The sequence below is a fragment of the Phacochoerus africanus genome, chromosome X (genome assembly GCF_016906955.1).
Source record: "Phacochoerus africanus isolate WHEZ1 chromosome X, ROS_Pafr_v1, whole genome shotgun sequence".
In the NCBI taxonomy this organism is placed as follows: domain Eukaryota; kingdom Metazoa; phylum Chordata; class Mammalia; order Artiodactyla; family Suidae; genus Phacochoerus; species Phacochoerus africanus.
Genome location: NC_062560.1, coordinates 128,126,919 through 128,152,680, shown reverse-complemented (window position 1 = coordinate 128,152,680; position 25,762 = coordinate 128,126,919). Strand labels below are relative to the sequence as shown.

Here is a 25,762-nt window from a genome sequence, read left to right as displayed (position 1 = left end):
CATTTTGATATCTTTGTGGAAATGACATATTCACAAATCCATGTCTCAGCTCTGATATTGACATAGTTAGGTCTGTTCTCTTAATGATTTTTAGCAGTTTAATTCATCCAAAAACAGACTCTCAAGTGTTTTTAACAGTCTTTATAAGGCAATAGAGTACATTTTCCTTTGAAATCATCCCCCACCCCGCATTGGAATTGGCTCTGTCAACTATTGTGTACATAAAAAGGAATGCACAGACTAAATAGATTTTATATTCTTTAATTTTTTTTTCCTTAAGGAAGAATGCTGTATGTAACATTCCACACTTGTACTTTCTACCTTGTGGGACTGATACAAAATTGCTGGGGCCAAAACCTAAAATTAAGTGAACTTAATTGCTCAAAGTTAGTTGACAGTGTTAGGGAGAAAACATCTCCATTGTTAGCAAAGGGTTGAAAGCTTAGTACGTGTAACTGTGGAATTGCTGCTACCCACATAACGATTTAGGATTCATTTGGTGGTTAACAGAAAAAGTTTCTTACACTTAACAAACAAATGATAAACCCATGGCAATGTGCTTCGACGGAGCCAACATTACACTTGTATCATACAATTTAGGTTCAAGTTTTTTCTTCAAAGCCATCAGAATAACAGGGATTGAAGAGACTTTCGAACAATTGCCAGCTCTTGCTGCTGCTGTTTCAGGAAAGGAAACATTAAATATTTGCATATTAGTGAGGTAATTGTGTGTGCAAACAAAATGCCCTCATGCTCACGTCCTTCCTTAGTTCTTAATATTAACACTACTTACAGTTTCCATCACAATTGTGTCCTGCAACATGGCCATTCCTTGTCTAACTTCACTTTGCTCATCAGTAAGAAGATGTTCGTGATCCTTCTCAAAGTCCGCCATACTCTAAAACAGAAGGGCGAGTTCAGTGATGAAGCACCACTTTTCATCTCACATTCTAAACACAATTAAATGTCAAACAGCTCTCGGTATGCAAAGGATGCTCACTATTTATTCCAAAAATATTGTAACTAATACATGGAGATCAAAATACCCACTTAAGCAATCTTTTAAATGTTGTATTGGAGTCAAATATTATTATTTAAGAAATTTCATTATTATAGAGGTACAACAACAGTACACTTTGCTCAAAACAATGGGCTCACAAACAGTTAAGGCCAAGGTGGGGTGAAAAAAGAAAGAAAGAAAGTAAGAAAAACGAAAGAACAAATGAACAAAAGAATGAAAGAAAGAGGAAGGGAGGAAGGGAGGAGAGGGAGGAGGAAACAAGAAGAAGGAGGTGGAGACGAGGGGGAGGAGGAGGAAAGGAAGGAGAAAAAGACTATAACAGTCACTTATCATGAAATGTCATAATTTTAAAAACTCTCTGATAAGCTTTCTAAACACCAGGTAACAATGCACTTATAATGACTAATAATCAATGTAACAAGATTCCATTAGCGGGAAAAAGGTGATCAGTAATATTACCTCGTTGTCAAGTTATGAGAAGCAAATGTATTTTCTAAATCTTTACTATGCACTCAATAAATAGGGATCTGGTGCATCCCATAAAGTACTCTGTTAAGTGCTGTGGAGGAATTAGAAAATGAATACACGATCTCTTCCTCATTCCAGTAAGAATTAAAAACAAGCAATAAAGAAACAGGGAGTTCCCATCGTGGCGCAGCAGAAACGAATCTGACTAGGAACCATGAGGTTGTGGGTTCGATCCCTGGCCTCGCCCCGTGGGTTGATGATCTGGGGTTGCCATGAGCTGTGGTGTAGGTCGCAGACACGGCTTGGATCTGGCATGGCTGTGGCTGGGGTGTAGGCCAGCGGCTGTAGCTCTGATTAGACCCCTAGCCTGGGAACCTCCATATGCTTCAGGTGCGGCCCTAAAAAATAAAAAGAAAGAACACAAGAACACTATAACAATTTAGGAAGCACATCACGTTGTGGCTGTGTAGTGGAAAATAAGACTGATTCTGATCTCGTTGGCAAAACATAAAGGAAAGAGGGAATTAAACGTATTCTAGGGGGAGGCACACAAGCAAAGCAAGGAGGTCAAGGTGACTTAGTGCAGGGAAAGCAACTAATCTGGAGGGGTGGGAGGGAACAAAGAATGCAAACAGGAAACTACAAAGAGAGGGTCTTGCTGTGGGGGACACCTTGAATGCCTGAGGATTTGAACTGGGAAGCTCATGGCAGGTTTTCAGGAGGGAAGGGATACCTTTAGGAAGATCATATGGCAGAGCGGTGAAGGATGGATTGGAGAAGACAGAAATCAGGGAAGACAGAAACCAGTGCAAGCAAGGAATGATGACGTCCTGAACTAGGTAGGGCAGCGGCAGTGGGAAGTCAAAGAAAGAAATTAAAGTCTAGTTGCAGAGGCGATAAATTGCGGGGCCTAGTAATAGCTGAGTGGGAAGCACAAGGGGCTTGAAGGAGTCAAAGACAACACTACAGTTACCACCCTAAGCAATGACATTTAGCAATAACCTTTACAAGCAATCTTCTTTGGTACTTTATCAGATATTCTCACCAATTCATAATCCGTTCCCAGGGGGCGTTAGAACAGCATGTTGTCTACTTGGAAACACTTCTAAAATATCCGTGTTGCATGTTTCTTAAAGAATATTTATTTTCAAACCCTTTTACTAGTTCACTCAAACCATCTCAGTTCGTTTGGAAGAATGACATATTCACATGTATTTGAGCAAGATGATGATTACATGGAACATCCCATCACAAAAAGAAGGGGTCTATCCGGGATTCCATTGCTTCCTAGAGAAGACTGTGTCTGCGTGAAGCAGAGGACGATGCTAACGTGAGAAGGGGACAGTGGATGATTCTCAGTTCACAAACTTTTTGCCCCCCTGACTGTTTCACACTGTTAGGCACCCAGGCTGCTTCTTATGATTGATTATACGTTTGTACATAAAGCCATTTTTAGTCACTGTAGTAATTCTAAAGGCAAACATGCCACAAAACACCCATACAACACAATTTAAAATAAAGGAGATAGTCAATCATTCAATGATATTCAACCACCATGTAAAATACTTCCTATTTTACATAAACCGGTGAAGTAAACAGAAAAGACACGTGAGCCTAATCATAGACTCCCTACTTTCCACGATATCGTTATCACTGACCTCCCCCCAAACTGACTGTTGAATACAAAAGTATGATTCTTCGAAGTATCAGTTTTAGTCACAATATGTCTATTTCTAGGCCATATTCCCAACTTGCCATTTCCTGTGTTTAAATAATATCACAAACTATGAATAAATCCTAAAAAATAAAAATAAATTTAACATTCACTTTAAGCCAGGAACAGGAAATCCAAATGGAAAATGGTTAAGAATTTAAGATGTATAACCAAAATATTGTTCCCATAGGTTAGGAAACAATCTAACGTCTACTTCAAAACAGACACTAGGTTTTATAAGAATACACTGTGTTACCAAATACAACAGACCTTTAAGAACTGGTCATATAGATTTTTAATTTTTTTCAGCCTCCGGCTCTGAACAATTCTAGCTTGTTGAAAAATCTTTTGTTGCTCATGACACAAATTCTACAAATATAAAAGAAAAAAGTTGAGATAAAATGTGCTTCACTTAATATTTAGCAAAACATAATTCTACATTAAGTTAAAAGGATTATTCTTTAAATCAATATTTTTAACATTTTCTGTGTTAATTTTTACAACGCCTGGACATTTGTGTTTACCACCAGGAAACGAACAAATGTAAAAACACTATCCATCAGTCATTAAGAAGGATCCTTCTCTCTCTCTCTCTCTCCTTCTCTCTTTCTTTCTTTCCTTCCTTTTTTTCTCTCTTCTTTCTCTTTCGTTCTTATTCATTTTTTATTGAGGTAAAATTGGTTTATAACATTGAAGGGAATCAATCTTAATGGATGGCAATGGGTGGAAACTGAATTTTTGGTGGTGAGCACACTGTAGTACAGACAGAAGTAGGAATATAATAATAACACAGGAAATTTCCCTTCTTACCCATATTCAAAACATATGTCCTAATTCTTGGTAGTTTCAAAAATCCACAAATGGCCTTTACAACCATGTCTTTACTAAAAACAAATAAATCTATGCAATTACCCTACTTAACAGCAATCAATTAAGAAAAATTCCTTCCTAACAACACTCAGCCATGTAATAATTGCTGGTCATTCGACGTCCACACAGATGAACCTTTCAGTAATGTAAACTTTGAGTTCTTTGACCTGATCTTCAAAATCAATTTTGTCCTCTCCCCTCGTTTAGCCATTCACTTACATATTCTTACCCTAGGTTTTATCACTCCCACCCCAACAACTGGACAATCTACATAACATGAAGAACAGTAAAATCATATAGGAACTGTATGTCAGGTCCTGCTCCGAAAGATTTTAAGTAAACTTATCATATAGGAATTTATTTATCCTCAAAACAAACCCATGACACAAGTGCTCTTATTACACTCCCTTCACAGATGAGGACATTGAGACATGGAGACATGGAGATAGATAATCTGCCCATGGCTCCATGGCCAGTAATCAGAACTGGATCCCGAACGTTGCGGTTCCAGAGCCCGGGGTCTTGACCACTGCACTATACCGTTTCCCCGTTTCCCTCAGTGTGCAACCTCTGCCTCCCTATGCTTGTAGCTCACTTCTTTTTGTACCACAGCTCAGCAATCCATCAGGACCGGACATCTCCATCGAACTGAACACTTTTCACAGCCCCTTGTCTCCACCCCCTGGCTCCAGTCTCCTCCTTCCCGGCTAAAGCCGTGGTCATTCACTACACCTATGCCCTTGCATTTGTACCTTGTCCCCTTTCCACTCTGTCAACATGCCCAGCTAACCCTGACCCTGGAAAATCCAGTTCTCCAGCTGCTTAGCCACAACCATGCAGCCAGGTCTCACTTTGAATTTGTGACCACTGTGACACTCATCTAAGTTGGACTATAATGCTGCTTGGCAGTGATATTTTCACTCAAGAGGGCATGTACCGACCTGCTGTCAGGAAACAATTCCAGGTCTTCTCCTCTGGCCTTGAAAGGCAACACCTCTTCCACCATCCTTACCCCTCACTGTGATAGGGGCCCGTCCATTTACAGTAAACCACGCCCTGACTGCAATGACTGGTTCAGGAATAAGCCAGGCATCCAAACTAGAGAACCGACAGTCCTCCAGAGGAACGTCCTGCCGGGCTACTGAGAAAGGCTGCCTAGGTCCACTGGGGTTTACTACACCAGTCGCGAATTGAGGATTACAAGACTCTGTCTTGCAGAACCCATGGAGAAAGCCTACTAGGAGACAGACACAGAGCCCAGAAGACACTGCCTGAGCAACCTTTCCCCAGCCCATTCAGCTGTGTCTGGAGCTAAACTCCCCCTGACTTCCTGAGATAAACCAAGAAACTCTTCTTTTGTACTCTGGTACATTTGTGTCACTTGGAATGGCAAGAATCCCAACCAAGAGAGGGAGTAAAGACCAGGGGGCTTTGTGAGTATGGCGTGTCCCTATACGTCTCTGATTTCCTGTAATCTCAGCCACAGAGCCAGCGATGGGGCCCTGGCTCAGGTCTATGGGTCTAGTCCATGAGGACTTGGGGCCTGGTTATGATCGATTAGTTATAAAGCTAAGCCTGATACCAACAGCTAGTTTTTCCTCTTCTTCCTTGGTTTTCTGCACACTTATATCCCACTCCAGAAACAAAGTCAGAAACTGCTGAGAATATTCGCGGTAAAGCTTCTGCCTGTAAAATAACATAAGGAGCAATGTCACACTTCATACCTCTAAGAAAAAAAGTAAACACATTCAAAACAAAATTGATATGACATACACTATACTATAAAGGAAGAAAGGAGTGATCACACCTGAAATCTTCAGATAAGAAACAGCAGAATAAAATGGATGATTTACTCTCATTCCTTGAGCACGTGCTCCTAGCTCTCTAAGAGGGATGCTAACTCATCTGCCTTAGGTCTTGGAAACTAAGGAAGACTTATTTATTGCATTATAAAATTCCCCCAAAATGCATTTTACCTATGAGGGTCCCCCCCCCAACTTCTCTTACTGAATAACATACGGGTTGTGACATGATAAGTAGATTCAACAAGGACATCATATAAGCTCTCCAAACAAGAATATTCCACCTTTCCTTAGCACCCTGCACCAATAGATTCCGCACAAAAGAATGGTGGCCCCAATAAAGGCACATTTTAAAATTACTTAAATATAAGATTAGCCTTTTCTACGTAATTGAAGGCAGCTAACTCTCAAAAGACACTTCTCTCTTATTCAGCTAGCATATTCCAAGAATGAATATAAATTTGTCTTCAATACTAAGAAAACTCAATGACAGTTTGAAAGGAGAAAATAGGTTGTCTTTATTGACCTCTAGTAATACCTCTCCTTTCAATGAAGGTGCAAGGCTCTAGGACTAAAGGAATTGTTTGCTTAGCTAAGAGTCAAGGCCACATGTACTTTTCAATAGAGACTCCAATATAGAGAGGGTAACAGTATTATTTTAATGAACATGTACTCACAAATATTAAGAAGCGACACACAGGTCTGGGTTCTAAAAACCAACGTCTGTTACCTTTGCTCTTCCTGGGTTTTCCAAACATGCTCAATTTTCTGGTTAATAGTTTTGACAGAAGAATTGGTGCTCGTTATAAATCTTTTTCTCTTTGCATGAAGAACCTTTTTAATGTCACCTACATTAAGCATACACATTTATTTACATTTAATGTTGATCTGGTAGCACTGAGGAAAAAATTAGCATTTAGAAAAACGTATCAGTCAAAAATCAAGATTATTCGCTTCCTTTCTTTATGTGAAATCTTTTGCTTACTAGTACCTCAAGTCTAATGTTTATAACTGCACACCTTTTTTAAAAGTTGCAATGGAAAAGGAGCTAAGGGACCAATGTTACTCTTTCCCAAACTGCGGAAAAAGGATCCCAAAGATAGCCTTTCATTTTCTTGGGAGGAAATAGTTCTAAAGGCTAGTTCTTAAAGTGAATTTATAGAATATCCTCCAACTCACAGGGCACGTTCATATGGATTATCGTTAGAACTCGATATGAAAAGCACACGTCATCATTCAACTTTTAAAGTGTCCGAAAGAGAAATCAACATAAGTGGCAGGGTAAGAAAATTATTTTTCTAAGTTTCGTCAATGAGGAGTTTACGTATACTTGAGTTAAAGACAATGACCATGGCAAGTTTAAGGAAATAAAAGAATTCATTCAGAAACACTTTCTAAATCCATTTTGAAGGGGAAAAGAGGTTTTTCTTGTAGCATCATTTAAAAGAAGCTTTGCAATCTGTAAAATGTTTCAACTTCTAAAAAGGCTTTCCTAACTCAGCATCTGATGGTATGCTATGGATCTTCCATGAATAGTTATTTTCCTGGGACCATAACAAGCTGCACCGTTATACCGATATTTCATACATCCAGTTTATCTTGCATGATAATCAACTTATGAGACAGTTCACCCTCAAGCCCCTTGCTTATATAAATGATCCATTCAGAGGACTCAAAAAACTGACTCAGACTCTTTGTTAGCATCTTCTCCTGTGACTCAGGTAACGTAACTGATACCTGACAGGACAATTTTAAACGTTTAAGCTCACGCTTCAGACTGTACATCTACCGGCATGCTATATATAGCAAAGCTGTCTCTAGTTCTCCACTGCACGGTTACTGTAAATACAACAACAGAGACTTTTATTGTACAGGCTTCGGTGTAACATTCTACACCAAAGAAACAGAAAAGTCAGAGTAAGTAGCCCGAGGGAGAACACTTAAAAATTGATGTTTAAAACTGATCTATTGTTTCCTCTGAGATGCCAAGTGGGAAAAAGATTATTTCACCCAAATTCTTCTCATAGACCCCCGCCACCGGTCATCAAAGGCCCCCACGTATAAAATAAAAGCATCGCTCTTACCTCACCACTGGGAGCACCATTCTCTCCACAGCCACAATAAAAAGGGAAACTAAGGACGTCTGTGACACCAAATCACACTAAATACTTACGGAAAATCCTGAATCTGAGAACAAGGCATTAACATCTCATATTACAAAGGTTATAAAGGTTAACTGCAACACCTTCTACAGCTTACCTTCAAATCTTTCCAACATATTCCGTAATTCATTCCTGTAAAGAAATTACGTTAAGTTTTTAAATAAGGGTGCCCAAAATACCATGCTTGTTCGGGAAGAACTGTGTCCCGCCAAGTGCTTTACATATGGTACTGGTCACCAGAGTCCACCTTTACTTCTCTTACAGAACCTTATTGGGCAAGCAAAAAGTACTTTGAACACATTACCCCACGTCGTCCTCAGAGGTTCCTGGAGAAGGACTTATGCCCCCCTGGTTATCAGTAGCTGGGTTGTTTCCTGCATTGAAGTACAAATGGCAAGCATTTAAAATGAAGCGGGGCATTTTGATCAGCTTTCACGGAGAAGCGGCCTCGCCGTGGAGGGTTTCAGGCTCTGTGCTCCCCGGCCCGCCCCCGCCCCCGCCGCCCCCCCCCCCCAGAAGCTTTTAAAGCAGACATAGGAAAGGCATCCCCCTACGTGCAGGTCAGACGACGTGAGGTCAGGGACCAGGGCCACTTTGGGAAGACACTGTCACAAGCCTTTCAGGGCTGAACGTCGCAGGGAACGGGGGAGCTCCCAGCAGCTATTCCGGCGCGAGGGACTTGGGGGCGCCGGCAGGAGCGGCTGTGGAGCTTGCATGGCCGCCCCGGGTTGGGCCTGGGATGTGAGGGGGGTGAGGCGGGCACCCTCCAGGACGGGACCCGGCTTTGCACACACGTGGATTTCCCTGTTTGCTTACCTGTGGAGGACTGAGAAGCAGTGACCCGAGGGACACGTGTGCTGCGCTCTGCAAAGGTGTCTGGGGAGACGGTACCTTCGGGGACACCCTCTGGCCCACTCGGCCCTCTGCTCTCCTGTCCCTCAACGTCATGGACTTCCATCCCCCGAGGCTCCATCGGGGGGGCGCGCACAGGCTTCCTCAGGCGCCTCCTCGCAGCAGGTGCCATGGCCAGGTGTCTTTCAGAGGCAGAGACAGCTCTGCTGCACCTTGGGAGCGCAGGCTTCAGGAAACGGGCACACGGTCAAGGAGCGGCGCCAGGCCAGGGTCCTCGCTGCAGACCAGCGCGGGCTCTGGCTGCCCCAGGAGCTGACAAAGCGGAGGGTGACCGTGACACACACCCCCTCCCCCAAGGGCTGCGACGGAGGACCGGCGCCCCCCGCCCCCACCCCTCCCCCCCCCCCAAGCCCTGCCCGTGGACATCTGAGGGCCAGGCGCCCTCTGCCAGACGCTCGGCTCCACGTCGGGACAGAGGCCACCCCTCCCCTGGGTGCCTGGGTCCCCAGGGACCACGTGTCAGGCTGGAGGCCCGACCTCAGGCAGGAGCAGGACAAAGACAAGGCCCGGAGGCTCCGCAGGGACACGGAGTCAACCGCTCTGCGCCTGCCCTGGCACCGGCAGGCCGGGGACCTTCCCCACACGCCCGCTGCACCCCAGGACGATCTCGCGGCACCTGACCGTCCCGCTCCGCGGCCGGCCACGAAGGAAAGACGCGAGGGGACGGACCCTCCGCCCCCGATCAGACCGTCCCCTCCCGGGACATGGGCACTGACAGGCCTGCTCCCGGCCCTGGGGCCCGGCCCTCAGGGGCCCGGCCCTCAGGGGCCTTGTCCGGGCCTGTGGGAGGGAGCCCCGTGGGGGGCCCGGTGGACACCTCGCCTCCGAGGTCAGCCTGGCCACCCCCACTCGCCCCACGCCCTGCTCCCCTCAGGTCTGAGGAGGCCCCGCCCCTCCCCCATCTGCCCCCCTCCTCCCTCCCCCCCCCCACATGGCTATGCCGGGCCGCGGCCCCCTCCGGGCCGCCTCGCTGAGGGTCCCTCTGTCCCTCCCGCCATCGCCCGCGCCGGCCACGCCACCTCCACAGGCGGACGCTCCTCAGACGACCTCAGCGTGGAAGGTGCGGGCAGGCCTCTCCTGGGCGGGAGCTGCGATGGTTGGCCCTCGCAGTGCGCATGCGGGAGGCGGGGCCTCGGCCGAGCCACGCCCCCCCGGAGGGGCCGGCCTCCTGGGCACCGTGCCAAGGCCCCCCGGACCTGCCCTGGGCGTTTCCAGCTGCCAGCTTCCAAGGCGCTTTTGGTGGCTGTCTTCCTGGGACAGCGCAGAAGGATAGGGCTTCCGGAGGGAGCACCTGGGTGCCCACGCCGCCACCTTCGCCTTGACAGGGACGTTCCCGTTTCCTTACCCGTCCCCGCCCGGGGTCCTTCCCACTCACCCCTTCACCTTGCCCCCTTGTGGAGGAATAGCCGCCCTCCCCGGTGTTCTGGGCAAACCACACCCCTCCGTTTCCAAGCTTTGGGTCTTCATCTTTGATTTATTTACCTTGAACTTGATTTGATGGCCGTAGGGTTCATTGACAATGGGGTGTTGGCTTCAGGTGTGCCCCAAGGTGAACTTCCGAAAGCCAAAAGTCCACCACCAGATGGCTTCACGGGGCAAATTCTAGCAAACGTTCAGAGAAAAGAGTTAACACCGACCCGGCGGAAACTCTTCCCGAACCGTTGCGGGGGAGGGGGGGGAGGGGGGGGGAAGGAACACTCCCCAGCTCACGCCGAGGCCACTGGCACCCTGATACCAAAAGTAGACAAAGACACCCCAAAAAAAGGAAAACCACGGGCCCAGATCCCTGATGCACATAGATGCAAAAATCCTCAACCACACAGTAGCCGACTGAATCCAACGACGTATTAAAAGGATCCTACACCATGGTCAAGTGGGACCTATCCCGGGGCTGCAAGGATGCCTCGGCATCCGCAGATCTGTCGGTGTGACACACCACTTAACAAAGTGAAGAAGAAAAAACATATGGTCCTCTCAAGAGACGCAGGGGAAAAAACAAGCTTTTGACAAAATTCAACACCCCTTTCTGATTAAAAAAACAAACAACAACAACAACAACAAAAACCCCAACTCTCCAGAAAGTGGGCACAGAGGGAACTCACCTCAACATCCTCAAAGCCACATACGACAAAGCCACGGCTAAGGTCATTCTCAACAGTGCAAACCCGAAAGCATTTCCTCTAAGATCAGGAACCAGGCAAGGACGTCCACCTTCTCCCCTGTCCACCCGACACGGTTTTGGAAGTCCCAGCCCCGGCAATCAGAGAAGAAAAAGAAAGGAAAGGAATCCAACTTGGAAAGGAAGAGGTAAAACTGTCATCGTGTGCCGATGACCTGAAACTGTACCTAGACAATCCTCGAGATGCTACCTGCTAAGAGGAGTAACTGCTGGAGCCCCTCCACGAACTTGGTTTTCCTCTTTGAGAGACACACACTGGCATGTTATCCTCAAATAGCCTGGCCCGCTGTGGGGTTGTCTGCCTGGCTTTTGCCTGGCTTTTGCCGTAAATTGGATCGCATTCTCTGTGGTCTCCTGCCCCCTCCTCGTTTTACTCGACGTGGTGTCACCAACAGTATCTATACGTGCCACCTGCAGCCACCGTGCTTTCATTCTCCCGGCTGTGCCTTGGGCCCCCGTGGAGCCACTCGTCCCCTCGTTCCTCCGTTTTCTTGTCCCTGGACACCCGGAGGGTGTCCACTTTCCAGCCCTTAGAAGCAGCGATGCGAGGACGATCCTAACGCCTGGCCCAGGTGCAGCGTGCTGTGCAGAGTTTCAGGGAGAGGGGTGGCTAGGTCATAGGATGGGTGAGGACGGCGGAACAGCTTCCCACTTATGCCTGCCTGGGCGGGCTGAGGGCTCGCTGTTCCATATGCTCACCCAAGACTCGGGGTAATCAGATTGCTTAAGGTTAGCACTTTAGTAGGTGTAAAATTACGTATCAGTGCGGTGGGGGGCGGGAGGGGGGACCGTCTTTTGCGTGTCTCCAGTCACTGACAAGGTTGAGCGCTCTCTCTCTCTCTCTCTCTCTCTCTCTTTTTTTTTTTAATGCTTATTGGCCATTTCAATTTCCTTTTCCATAACAGATCTCACTAGGTTGGTTTGGCCACTCTTTTCTTTGGTAGAATGTTTTTCTCATAAATTTGTTGAAGTCATTTATCTATTTGAGATATTAATCGTTGCACCTGTGTTTCCCTGTGCCTTTAAAAATAACTTTGGCTTTATTCTGAGATCATAACATCCCTCCCCTTCATTTTCTTATGTACTTTTAAGTTTTTATTTTGCATTTTTAAATCTGTATTCATCTCGAACTGATTTTTTTTTTTTTTGCTCATGTCAGATGTAGATCCGATTGCTATTATTCCCCCGTGTGGAAATTCAGTCTTCACATCCTCATTAATCGAATAGCGAACGGTTTCCTCACGATCACCTAATTTAGAAAAATGTCCACTTTGTCTACCTTTACCATATCCTGGATTTCCATACGTTATTTGGTCAGGTCTGGACCTTCTGCTACATCCCATTAGTTTGTCAGTCTACTCATGTTCCAAAGCCACACTGTTTTAATTATAGGGGCTTTGAAGTATAGTGTAATAGCGTGTGGGCCAACTTTCCTTTAAAGCTCTTCCCTTTCATCATTTTTGTAGCTATTCTTGTATTTCTCCAGAGGAATCATATCATCTTGATCTGTCCACGGGGGAAAAAATGAACTTTTTGATATCTGTACTGAGATTGCACTACATCTGTTCGGTACCTTAGGTAGAGCTCACATCTGGATGATGCTGGAAAGCCCTAACAAGAGGCCGGCTTGTATATGGCTAACCGATAGTTTAAAAATTATCTTTAAAAGAACCAAAGGCATAATTTGCAGAGCTAATCTTCTAGGAAACCTTCTGAAGCAGCCTTCCCGTCGGCATGTTGGTCACCTAGCTTCCTTCACTGAACACTTTGGAACATTTTCTCAACCCGGTCCCTGACCGTACTCTCTGGCCCCTCGGTTCCTTAGGTGGCCTCATTTAAAAGGACGTGTCCCTGCACTCCATTCAAAGTGCCTCAACCTCTGGCCACATTTGAAGCTGCTCCATCTTCCAAGTCTTTCCTTCAGATATCCAGAACTTGAACCACTGCCTCCTATCCTTCCAGCCCACTTTTAGTGTTGTGTCCCCAGTGTACTCTTTGCCAGCCTCGTCAGCACTTCCACTCCCCTGGCCCTTTTCCTTTTCCTCTATCCGAGAGCCCCCTTGTCGCCTCATGAGTCAATGTCTAGCATCTCAGTCCCTCCCTTCCCTATAATGTCTGGAGCTTTCCAAGCTTTCGTTAGGTAAAGTCTCTGAAAACCCCAATTCCTTTCTCTTTACTGGCCCTTGCCACAGTGCAGAAAATTACCTATTGTGGCCAACACTGACCACCTTGGATTGATGACTGACAGCCTCAGTTAGGACCTCAAAATACCCCCAGTTATCCCATTTCCATCGGGTCAACCTATTCTCCCCACTTGCCATTTTCAACCGTTGTCACTTCACTCAACTTTCGGTCTCGCAACCTCCCATCACAACTTCCCCTGCCATGCTCAACAACTCACCCTCCTCCTGTTTTTCTGAGAAAATAGTTCAGACGGGAACCCCCAGAACCTCTGCGATCAGGCCTACTGACCACCTGCATCTGGACCCAATCTGTCTTCCTGTCAAATGAGAGAGAGAGAGAGAGAGAGCTCCGCCTCTGTGTTCTAGGTCCCATGGCCTCCTGTCTTCCAGGGACCTTGCACTGTCCACTATTTTCTCCATCATTTCTCTCCGTCCTCTATCTTTAGCCTCTCTTTCTCTTTTCCACCCCCCCGGCCCCCATGAGCATTTGCCCAGTCTCAAATCTCCTTGTCCCTGGGCCCTATTCCCAACCAATCTACCCTTGCCCCCACTCTCCTTTTAGCAGGCAAAGGTCTACCAAGACCCGTCTATGCTTGTTGCTTCCATTGTGTCACCTCCCACGTGCTCTTTGACCTACTGTCAGCCAACATAGGCCCCCTATCTCTTAAAATGGCCCTCACCCAGAAGTTGTCCGTGACCTCCACGTGACCCAATCAAATGGGTATTCTCTGGCCCTCATCTCACTTAATTCATAGCGGCATTCAACACTATGGGCCATTTCCCTGTTTTTCTTTCCTCTCTTTCCATCTTCCTTTGGCTTCCATGACTGCACCTTCTCCTGTTATCCTCTTGTCCTTCTGGCCACTCCTCGGTATCTTTGGCAGTGCTGCCCCCTCCAGTGGGAACTTAGATGACTGGGCTCCCCAGGACTGGGTTTTCCTCAGCTCCCTCCTCAATTTATACTCTTTCTCTTAACATTTCCATATATGCTCCACCAGGGTGCAATGACCATTTATATCACAGTTTCTCAAGGTGTGATGCACGGGCCAGGCTGCATCAGGGTCACAGGGGAGTGGGTGTGTTAAAATCCAGATTCCAGTGTTTTCTTGTGCTGCAGGGGCCTAAAGATCCAGCACCATCACCACAGTCGCTTGGTTGCTGCTGTGGTGCAGGTTGGATCCCTGGCCCAGGGACTTCAACATCTTGCAGGCATGGCCAAAAAAAAAAAAAAAAAAAAAAAAAAAAAAGAAAGAAAGAAAGAAAGAAAAGAAAATCCAGACTTCGTGACCCTGTGCAAGTCCTACAGAATCAACTCTGTGGGTGAGCACTGGGAATCTGCATTTTATGTATTCATTTATTTTTAGCTCCCCCCGCCCGTGGCATATGGACATTCCCGGGCCAGGCGGGGGTAGAAGCTGCCAGCCGACACCACAGCCACAGCAACGCCAGATCCTTAACCCACTGAGCGGGGTGAGGTATTGAACCTGCATCCTCATGGATGCTAGTCGGGTGCGTTACAACTGAGCCACAACAGGAACTCCTGAATCTGTACTGTAAGTCAATTCTGGGCTGCTCTCAACCCCACTCAGGTTGGAACCACTGTATTTGTTAAGGAGGGGCGGACTGGCTGACATTCACAAAGGCAGCTCAACATCTCCATCTGCTGGCTTCCTGACACTGGTGCCTTGGTCTCGCAAACAAGAGTCTATGGATATTTTTTAAAGGATCAAAAATGTGGAGAAAGGAGGGAAAAAAAAAACAGAAAGAAAGAAATAACAAAGGACAAGAATGGAGTATCTGCCTGACAAATGATCGAGATTGAATTATATCATCTCTCAGCTTTTCTAGGGCCAAATTAGAGCCTTCCGTATAAAAGTTGTAAGGGTAAAATTAATTTTAAGGATTAATTAATTAATCCTTTTCATTCTCATCCAACTTGATGAAAACACAGGCAGTGGATGACTCTTATCTCTAGACCGCCACACCGACTTTCTTATTTCTTTTTTTTTTTGTCTTTTTTTTTGTCTTTTGTTGTTGTTGTTGTTGTTGTTGCTATTTCTTGGGCCGCTCCCGCGGCATATGGAGGTTCCCAGGCTAGGGGTCCAATCGGAGCTGTAGCCTCCGGCCTACGCCAGAGCCACAGCAACGCGGGATCCGAGCCGCGTCTGCAACCTACACCACAGCTCACGGCAATGCCGGATCGTTAACCCACCGAGCAAGGGCAGGGACCGAACCCGCAACCTCATGGTTCCTGGTCGGATTCATGAACCACTGCGCCACGACGGGAACTCCCGACTTTCTTATTTCTTACCAGTGTACCCGGGACATTTAATGAGTTTTCAGTCTTCATGAATGAATTATCAGCGAGTTTTCAATGATAAATGGGATAACTGGGGAAGAAGTCAGTGATTAGCTGACTTCTGCAGAGCAGCCTGCTGTCCACTAATCATCTCACATGGGACACTTTAACTTGACCTAACTTCTACTAGTTCTTTGTTCCAATTATAAAAATAAATTTTCAGTGTACCAATGTTTGTAAAGATGTGATTTACGAAGGAACTGGTATTCACCCCTAACTCCATTGCTCAGACATAATACACCATTTTATATTGGGGGTATTGTTTCCCTTCACCCTTCTCTCTCTACAAAGACGGCGATAGGTAGACATGCACCTAGAGAGAGATGCAGCTATAGACAGATGAAGATATAGTTATGTGGATATAGTTAGAGACACCGAGTCTCCGTACAGCATTTTTACTTTGCTACTCGCCTTAATTTGCTGCCTGCTCTGCTATTTTTTTTTCTGTTGTTATTGTACATTTTCCTTCTTTCATCAAAGTTGGACAAAGCCTTCAAGATTTTATTGACTCTGATCACGCTCTCACACTGCCTGCCTCAAGTAACAGGTTGCCGTTTCCTCTGTTCCCTTTGAATAACTCTATAATTGTCTTCCTTACGCGGCCTTAAGCATTTCCTTGATTTGTGCGAAAACACCAACGTATTGGGTGAGGGACAGTGGACTCCCAGATCCCTTCCTGTACTACAAAACTGCACATTCTATCGTCATATCATTGAGCTGCGTTTTCCTGAAGTGACCCTAACTGAAGTGTATCATCTCATTTCTTTATTCATGGCCAAACTTTCCTAAGATGGCTCTTTATCATCTTGGCTTTTTGCTATTGAAAAAAAGCATATCATAGTCTGAAAAAGGGCTGGAGACTGTGCCCCAGCAGCCAATCTATACTCTATAACACGTATACCAAGACTTTGTAACTTGTCTCAGTCGTAGTCCTTAGGAAGGCACACTGTTGGCACCTCTCCATAGAGACCCTCCCTCAGGTCCATTTTCTCCCTCTAATCACCTGTATTGATGACAAAACACTCGCCTTCTTTTTTAGTAGCCTGTGGTACAGAATCTCGTTGGTGCCACCTGGCAGTCTATGTGTTAAATAACTGCTTTGTTTCCTTATTCACAGACTCAAAGGACTCAAGATGAGAGCCTGGCTCTTAGAGAATTTCTTGGTGCATGGAATTTTTCTTGGTGATGGCTCCTCACGTGTGAGGAGAAGTTTCACAGGTGGATGAAGAAGGAAAAGATGGTCCAAGCAATAAGAGTGGCACCTGCAAGGGTATGGGAGGCAAATCAGTGCACCGCATGTTTGGGAAATGTGATGTGGCTAACAAAGGGTGTGGTCAGGACCAGGGCTCACAGTCTACCGGAACCAACGCACATTACGTCTTCAGATGGAGAACAATGTCCTAATTAAATTGTAAGGGATGTCTGGGAGCTTAAGGGGTTAAAAAAGAAGAGAGAGGAAACAGAAAAAAAGGAAGGAAGAGGATTTTAAGGGTCTGGGGCTTACTTTAAACTATATCCACAGAGAAAAATGAAACACAAAACAGTACCTTGATAATTGTTCCAGAGGAATTTATACGGCTCTTCTCCCAACTTTTTGGTGTGTTTGAAAATTTCCACTAAAATCCCTGCTGGGGAAACAGAGATCTGCTGAGAGTATCACACTGTTCCTCTTTTGGGCCCTGCTGATGTGGTGAAATGCACTGATTTTCAAGTGTTGGGTCTACTCTCCAGGAAATGTCTGGACTCATTGCGCTAGGGCTGTGTTGGGGCTTCTCATGGGGGAGAGTGCGGTGTGCTTTTCTCTCTTGGGATACCTGAGCCAGGCTTCAGTGGCAGCATTGTCTAGACTACCTGGGATGAGATAGATGATGTTCCAACTTCTTCTTCTCTTCTCTGAGGAGTTTCTGGGCTATTGGTGCTATTTCTTTCCTAAATGGTTTCTTTCACCTGGGTGCTGATGATACTTTACTTTTGAATATTGAATCTGATAGTCACGATTTGTGTACTTTGCGGTATGCTTTGAAATAATTTTAGGATATATATGTTTTTGGGGACAGAGTAGGCAAGGATCACTTTTTAAGTTAGAACACATACCATTCGCTAGGTAAGGGCAATGCATTTGCCTGACCCTGATGCCTGGGCCAGAAATCCCACCCTAGCCTGGATAACAATCTTTTACACAAAGTTTTCATTGTCACTGTCATCATCACTGACATTGACCAGACTGGGCTATATGCCAGGCACCGTGCTGCACGTGTTACACAGGTCACCTCCTTTCATCACCATAAGCCTGTGAGGTAGATGCCAGCATTCATTCCCAGCCTTTCCAAAAAGAAAACGGAAGCAAACCAAGCCATGTCCAGGATCCAGGCCTTGAACTACATGCAGGCTCGGTTAGGTTCACCCAACTACAGAAATCTCCATCACGCCCAAATAGCCGTTACTCTAAAACCTTTCTACTATGAACTTCTCACTTCTAGAATGATGCCCATATCCTCCCCGAGATTCCTACCGTATCGTAAATCCCCCGACAACCCATCTTCCCCTATAAAACACATAGCACTTTCCAGCATGTTGTATCACTACACTCTCCGTCCACTGCTTTTCCCTTAATTTCAGCAGAGTTCGCTGCAGACTAACACGCTGTCTCGAACCTGACACGCCGCAGTGTCACTCGAGTGACTACTGAGTCTGCAAAATAGCAAGCTCATAAAGTACAGGGGATGGTCAGTAGGATTAACAGCCAATTTCTCTTCACAAACCATGAACACAGAAGGCAATGAATGACAGAGTTTCAGTGATGACGGCAAAAAAGGGAACCTGTCACCCTATATTTCTATGTCCAGTACATCTGCCCTTCAGAAATTAGGGAGAAATCAAGACATGTTCACATTAAAAATCAAAACAAACAAACAAAAACCCACAAAAGAGACCAAAGTCCGGAGAACGTCCCTATTAGAACTGCCATACCAGAAATCCTAGAGCTTAAAATGGAAGGACACCAGAGGTAACTCAAAATCATGGGAAGAAATAAAAAACAGTAGCAAAGATTCCCACATGGGTAAAGATAAAATCCAATAGTATTGCATTTTTGGTCTATACCTCCTTCTTTTTTTCCTAGGTGATTATACGGTCAACAGAATAAAAGAAAAATTATGCATTTATGCTGCTTGGCGCAAGAAGATGTATTTTGTGAGAAAAACATCATAAGGAAGGGGCAGAAGGGTAAGGAAGCATAATTTGTGTATAGTATTGAAACTGAGCTGTTATTAGTTTAAAATTTTGTTGTAACGTTAAGATGTAAATTGTAATCCCCAGGACGTGAGGGTGCAAGCAAAATGGTAGACTAAGACACTCAATCACAAGAGAAGGCAGTGACGTAGGAATTGAGGAAGGGAAAGGGGGTAGGATACAGAGAAAACACATAGCAATAGGGCAAAAGCCCTTCCTTATCAGTAATCACTTTAAAACTAACGGAAATATTCTCAAATTATTAGGCAGAGCTTGGCAGAGTGGATACCAACGCTCAACAAACTAGGATCGGAAAGGAATACCTTAACATGATTTAAAAAAAAAAAAAAAAAAAAGGCACTTAAGAAGGAGCCCAGAGCTAGCGTCATGCTCAGTGGTGTAAAACTTAACCATTTCCCACTAGGATCAGGAACCAAACAAGGATACCGACTTACACCGTCTCTATGCATCACTGAAAAGGGTGTTCCAGCAAGAAAACTTATCTATCAAAGTCAGATGGAAGCAAAATTTCTGTTTGCCGGTAACATGACGTATGTAGAGAAAATCCTGAGGAATCAAAAAATGCGTATTAGCGCTAATTTTAAAATACAGAAAAATGCTTTTCTTCTCCCATTCTCATGCTCCACCGTAAGTGCCTAGATATAGTTCCCAGTGCTACACAGCAGGATCTCATTGCTTATCCACTCCAAAGGCCATCGTCTGCATCTACTAACCCCAGATGCCCAGTCCATCCCACTCCCTCCCCCTCACAAAAAATATAGTGAAGTACAGGAGAATTGTGGAATACAAGATGGACAAACAAAAAAATAATCATGTGTACATATATACACAGTGGAAATCTGAGTGGAAATGGAGAAAGCAGTTCCACTGAAGGGAGGGTCGAAAAGAATAAAATAACAAGAGGAGCGCATTTAACAACGTAGGTGAAAATCATTCTACCGAGAACGGCAAACCCTTACTAACATAAACTGAAGAAGACTTAAATCAATGGAAAGTATCTCATATTCGTGTATGGGAAGACTGGACACGTAAGACGACCATAATCCCTAAGTGATCTACAGATTCAAGGTAATCGCCATAAAATCTCAATCATTATGTTTGCAGAAATATAAAGTCCAATCCATGAACTTACATGGGACTCCAAGGGACCTAAAATAGCCGGAACAATTTTAAAGAAGAACACAGTCAGAGGAATCACCCTTCCCCCATTTTAAACACTAAAACAAAACTACAGTAACTGAAACCATGTGCTTGTGGCATAGAGCCCAAAGGATTGGAATGGAGAGCCCAGATATAAACCCCTTACGTCTATGGTCAATTGATATTTGATAAGGGTGACAAGACTACTTAATGGAGTAAGAAAAGGTGCTTCAGCAAGTGCTTCTGGGATAACTGTAAATCCACATGCAAGTGAGTGAAGTTGGATATGTAAGTAACCCTATATGAAAAATGGACCCAAAACATAAGAGCTACAGCTGTGAAACTCTTAGAATACCACATAGGAGCAAACCTTCATGACCTCGGATTGGATGATGATTTCTTTCTTTCTTTCTTTCTTTCTTTCTTTCTTTCTTTCTTTCTTTCTTTTTTTTTTTTTTGAGCTCTTTGTTTTGGTCTCACTTTGGCAAAGTGAGCCAGGTGTGTGTGTGTGTGTGTGTGTGTGTGCGTGTGCGTGTGTGTGTGTGTGTGTGTGTGTGTGTGTGTTCGCGCGCGCGTGTACATAGATATGTAATTATATCCATGGTGTTCTTTTTCTCATATTATCATCATGTTCTGTCTCAAGAGATTGGATATAGTTGGCTGTGCTCTACAGTGGGATCCCATTGCTTATCCTTTCAAAATGTAATAGGTTGCATCTGCTAGACCCCAAATCCCCGTCCATCCCACTCCCTCTCTCCTACCCCTTGGCATCCATAAGTCTATTCTCCATGTCTGTGAATCTGTTTCTGTTTTGGGGGCAGATTCATTGGTGCCATATTTTAGATTTCACATGTAAGTAACGTAATAGGGCGTTTGGCTTTCTCTTTCAGACGTACTTCACTTAGTATGAGACCCTCTAGCTCCATCCATGTGGTTGAAGGTGGCGTTAATTCATCCTTTTGTATGGATGAGGAGTAATCCATTGTATACTTGTAACAGATCTTAATCCATTCATCTGTCGATGGTCATTTAGTTTGCTTCCATGTCTTGGCTATTGCAAATACTACTGCTGTGAACATATGGGTGGGTGTCTCTTTTGAATGAAAGTTTTGTCTGGATATATGCCCAAGAGTGGGATCACTAGATCATATGCTAGTTCTAGATTTAGTGGTTTGGGGGCTCTTTTTTTGCTTTTTTTTTTAGGGCCAAACCCACGGCATATGGAGGTTCCCAGGCTAGGGGTCCAATTGGAGCGACAGCTGCCAGCCTATGCCACAGCCACAGCCACGCGGGATCCGAGCCACATCTGTGATCTACACTACAGCTCACGGCAACACCAGATCCTTAACCCACGGAGTGAGGCCGAGGATCGAACCTGCAACCTCATGGTTCCTGGTCAGATTTGTATCTGCTGAACCACGATGGGAATTCCCGTATTTAGTTTTTGAAGGAAACTCCATCTTGTTCTCCATCGCAGTTGTACCAAGTTACATTCCCAACAAAAGTGTAGGAAGTCTCCCTTTTCTCCACGCACTCTGTTTGTTTTGTTTTTTTTTTTGTAGACTTATTAATAACGGCCACGCTGACCAGGCTGAGGTAGTAACACAGTATAGTTTTGGTGTTCATTTTTGTAATAATTAGTGATGTTGAGCATATTTTCAAAAGCCTCCTAGCCATGAGTATGTCTTCTTTGGAAAAAGGTCTACGGACGTCTTCTGACCATCTAAACCTGGGATCGAAAGCACAGCAACAAAAGAAGAAAGTAGATAAGTTGGACTTGGTCAAAACGTGAAAATCACGTTTGCATCAAAGGACGCTCTCAAGAGAGAGAAAAGATGTCCTACAGAACGGGAGAAAATGTCACACAGCGGATGAGAGTCCTAGTAAGCAGGATGCAGTGAAGAACCCTCGCACCTCCAGCCAGGGGACAACAAAGAAACCCTACGAACGGAAAAGGGATCCGAATGCACTTTTTTCTCCAAAGAAGTCACGCCGACGGCCAGCAGTCACACGATGATGTGCCCAGCATCCTTGGCCTTTGGGAAACGCACGTCAAACCACCATCACGACTGGGAGGGCCCCCCACCCCAGGAGAGGTCTCAAGTTTAGCAGAAGGAAACTAACAGGCGTTGTGGAGAACGGGGAGGAGGAATGGGAAGCTGGTCGGAATTTGACATCGCATCGTGTGCAGTGGCTGCTGCAAACGGCGGGGAGGTTCCTCCAACGCTTCGACACCAAACTTGTGTAGGATGCAGGGGCTCCACTCTTAGGAATACGTCCCACTCCACCCCCCACTTTGCGACAGGCGTTCGAAAACCACAAGGACACCTGTGCTCCTGGCAGCACCGTTCAAGACAGCCAGAGGTGGACGCGACCGCATTCTACCCGTGGCAGAACGGAGTTCTGCCTCCAGGTAAACTCTTGGTCCACCGCAACCCGTGTTTCCGGCCGGCATCCCTCCGGCATCCAGGTGCGTTATGCCCGCACACCTTTTCCTGCCCTCTCCAGGGCTTTGTGCACGGCCCCAGGAGAGACCTGGAAAGCCCACCGATACCAGTGCAGCTGGCCTCCTGTGACCTGGCAGGTTGCAAGGGGCTCCTTCCGGGGACCTGGATCCTAAAGAGTGGGTGCCCCAAGGGAGAACACAAGCTTCGTGGTGCTTCTGCTTCACTCCGTCCACAGTCCATTTTGTGAAAGCCCCCTGCCCCCGCCGCCTGGGCCATGAGAACACTGCCTTTTGCCGACAGTAGCCTCGTTGTTGGTTTTCCCTTCCTTCTTCCTTCCTTCCCTCACTGGCCTGGTCGGCCGGCTGGAACTGGCCGAGAGCGAGGCCAGCGCTCTGCATCTGCTGCATCAGTACTTCCTGGTTTCCATAGAAAGCCAACATCAGGGGGAATGTTGTGCTGACATCCTGGTTCCCATGACAACCAGGGTAAGCCACTCTTTCCTGGAGGCAGACACACTTGACAAGGAGATTTACAGACGGGAGAGATGGAGTAAGTGTAGACACATCGACACTAGTCGGCACCTGCCATCCACGTGAGTCTGTGTGTGTGGGGGGGGGGGGGAGGGGGCGCCAGTGTGTGGAGGGTGGTGCCAGTGGGGGGGGGGGGGTCTTCACTGGGATGTCAGGAGCTTGAACCCGTCCTGTTTTACAAGAGAGGATGGCCGCTCCTCCTCCGGGGGTTTGGCGGGGGACAGGCTAAGGTGGCTGAACGACCGACCTGTCACACCCCAGCCCCGTTCCAGTATCCTAGGGTGACACCTGTTGTGCGAGGGCACTGTCACCAGAGTTCCTGAAAGCAGAGATCCCCAAGCATGTCTCCTCCTACACCTCTGCCTCACGAGGATCGTCTGTCTCAGGAACCCTCAGAGATGTACGTTGACTCACCCTTTACACACCGACCTGGAGAGAAATGTTTTGTGTGTGTGCGGCGCGAGGGAGACCCTTTGCCGTCAGCAGACGGGACGACTGGCTGGGACTGGAGGAGGATCTGAAGGAGCTCTGTGGAACCCGGGGGCGGGGGTGAGGTCGTGCTCACCCTGAGTAGCTGGCACGCACAAGTTCAGAAACATGTTCTCCAAGGCCAGATTTCCTGAGACCGCACCACGCCTTACAGTGCGGTGAATGTCCCGCGATCACACCGCTCCCCAGAGCGAGGGGGAGCGAACTGGGGTCGGTGCATACGGCGCCTTCCTTATTACAGAAGCACACCTTTCTCCGAAGGTTCCGGGTTGTTCTGTCTGGTCTAGGTGTGCTCTGGTTTGGGATGTGCTTTGCAAGCGGTGCTTCCAACGATGCTAAGGCTTCTGTGTCCTTGCTGGGCTGCCAAAGAAAAGGCCAGCCCTTGTAGGACACAGCATTGCATTCTCGGTCAGGGATGTGCTTTCAGGGGAAGCGGGTCCTGGGGAAAGGCTGCCCCACGTCTCTCCGCTCCAGGCCTGTGTGCTGCCGTGTGGTGCTGAGACGGGGCTCTGCCAACCCCCTTCTCCCCCGACCGTCTGGGCCCCTGGGAGGGTCGGCCGGAGGGGTAAGCAGAGGGCGACAGGGGGTCTGGAAGTGAGACAGCTGGGGGTGCGCTCCCTTCTGTCCCTGCTGCTCTCGGGCTTACCCCAATATGGCCCTTCACGCCACAGGGGCAGGGGCGCGTGACTGCATTCAGGAAGGCATCCTAACGGGCTCCTATTGCGGATTCCCTGCAAACTCCAAGGAACCCCCCTCTCCCCCCCCCCCCCCCCGACACCTTGGAACGTCTCTTGGTTGCAGTCAACACGAGGGTGTGGTGCCGTTTCTCTCGGCTTGCTTTCTCTCGGTTCACTTCCGTCCACTGTTGTGGTTCCTGGCTCCTCGGAACCCTTGGAAAGGAAGGTTTGGGTGCCCGTGTGAGCATACGTGTGTCCTCCCTGTCTGCACTGACAGCAGCAGGCTTGACCTGAAAGGCCACCTCTGCCCTCACCACCCACGTCCAGCCCTCTGCCCCTTCCCTCTCTCGGTGTGACCACGCCACGATACGTCTGTTTGCCATGCTAGGCACTGTCCTTCCTGGCCTTGCGTGCGTTTCGTCTTCCCGTGATAAGGTACTTGGCACTGTTCTGCATGTGGGCGTGTGTTTGGGCGGAGCACGCCTGGCTTGTCCTGAGTCCCTCTCTGCTCAGCCTTTTGCCCGAATTCCTCCCGAGATGCCAGCGCATCAGTCTGTGTGTGGACCGCGTGGCGTGCCTTGTCGGCGTCGCCTTCCTCCAGCGGGCAGCAAGCACCCGGCTTGCCAAAGGCCGGTGCGGTCGTGACGAGCTGCGAGGCAGACACGAGTCCCGTGAACAGGGGCTCCACTTTGTCCTGGGGCACGCGGTGCTCGGCTTCCCTCGGGGGTGTTAGCCACGGCGGGCGGAGGCCTCGCCTGCAAGGAAAGAGCCCCTCCTCGAGCTGTTGTTAACCCTAAGGTCGCGGCGCCTGGTTCCGCGGGCGTCATGGAGGATGCTGGGGGGCGGTCTCCCCGTGGCAAGGGGGGTCGTAGAGCATCGCTGAAAGAAAGCTGGCCTGCTGGGTGGCAGGGGCCGTCCGGGTTTGCAAGCGAACAGGAGAGAGTTCCCTCTCTGGCGGTAAGCCACGGCCCTGATGAGCAAGCTTGGCCTTTGTGCAGCTCTCGGCTCACGGGCTCATGCTTCTCGTCCTCTGAGGAGGTGGAACCTGGAGGGGCGTCCCTGCAGGCCTGTGTTCTCTGACTGCTCGTGCGCGAAGGGCCCTTGCAAGGCGGAGCTTGGGTACTCTGAAGGCATCTGGGTCTTGAGAGACAGAGGCGACCCTCTGGAGGTGGGCAACAAGCCGAATCGGCTGCCTTTCTTTGGGCAAGCTGTGCTCCTCGCCACTGAAATGCAAGAAGTGGCAACCCCCCCCCCCGCTCCTGCCCCCGCCCCAGATCTCCGGGTAGGTGTGACCTCGCTACATGGAGGAAACTAGCGATGGACAGGAGCAGGAGAGATACATACATTCTCACGCCACCGCCCACACGAGAAGGCCCACCCAATGGAACCTTACGGTAAGCTTTCCCAAATTCCGGGAAAGTTTCTGCTGACCTGGCCTGGCATTGGAAGGTCCCAAGGACAGGGGAGGGCGGGGCAGGTGGCGTGTGGTCTCCACAGCAGGAGTTTTACACACGGTGCCTTTATGGGAAGAAAGGGACCTGCCACGTCCTCCTGCTG

The 25,762-nt window shown here is 47.3% G+C and overlaps 1 protein-coding gene across 1 annotated transcript; it reads right to left on the bottom strand.

Moving 5' to 3' along the window:
- Nucleotides 1–624: 624 nt before the first annotated feature.
- Nucleotides 625–25,339, bottom strand: LOC125118153 (synaptonemal complex protein 3-like). The gene is made up of 9 exons (XM_047764280.1): nucleotides 25,251–25,339; nucleotides 24,689–24,960; nucleotides 9,666–9,729; nucleotides 8,135–8,169; nucleotides 6,606–6,723; nucleotides 5,660–5,759; nucleotides 3,474–3,572; nucleotides 794–898; nucleotides 625–678 (listed from the first exon to the last, which is right to left on the bottom strand). The coding sequence occupies exons 1-9, from the start codon at nucleotides 25,337–25,339 to the stop codon at nucleotides 625–627; spliced, it is 936 nt and encodes a 311-aa protein (XP_047620236.1).
- Between the last annotated feature and the right edge of the window lie 423 nt (nucleotides 25,340–25,762).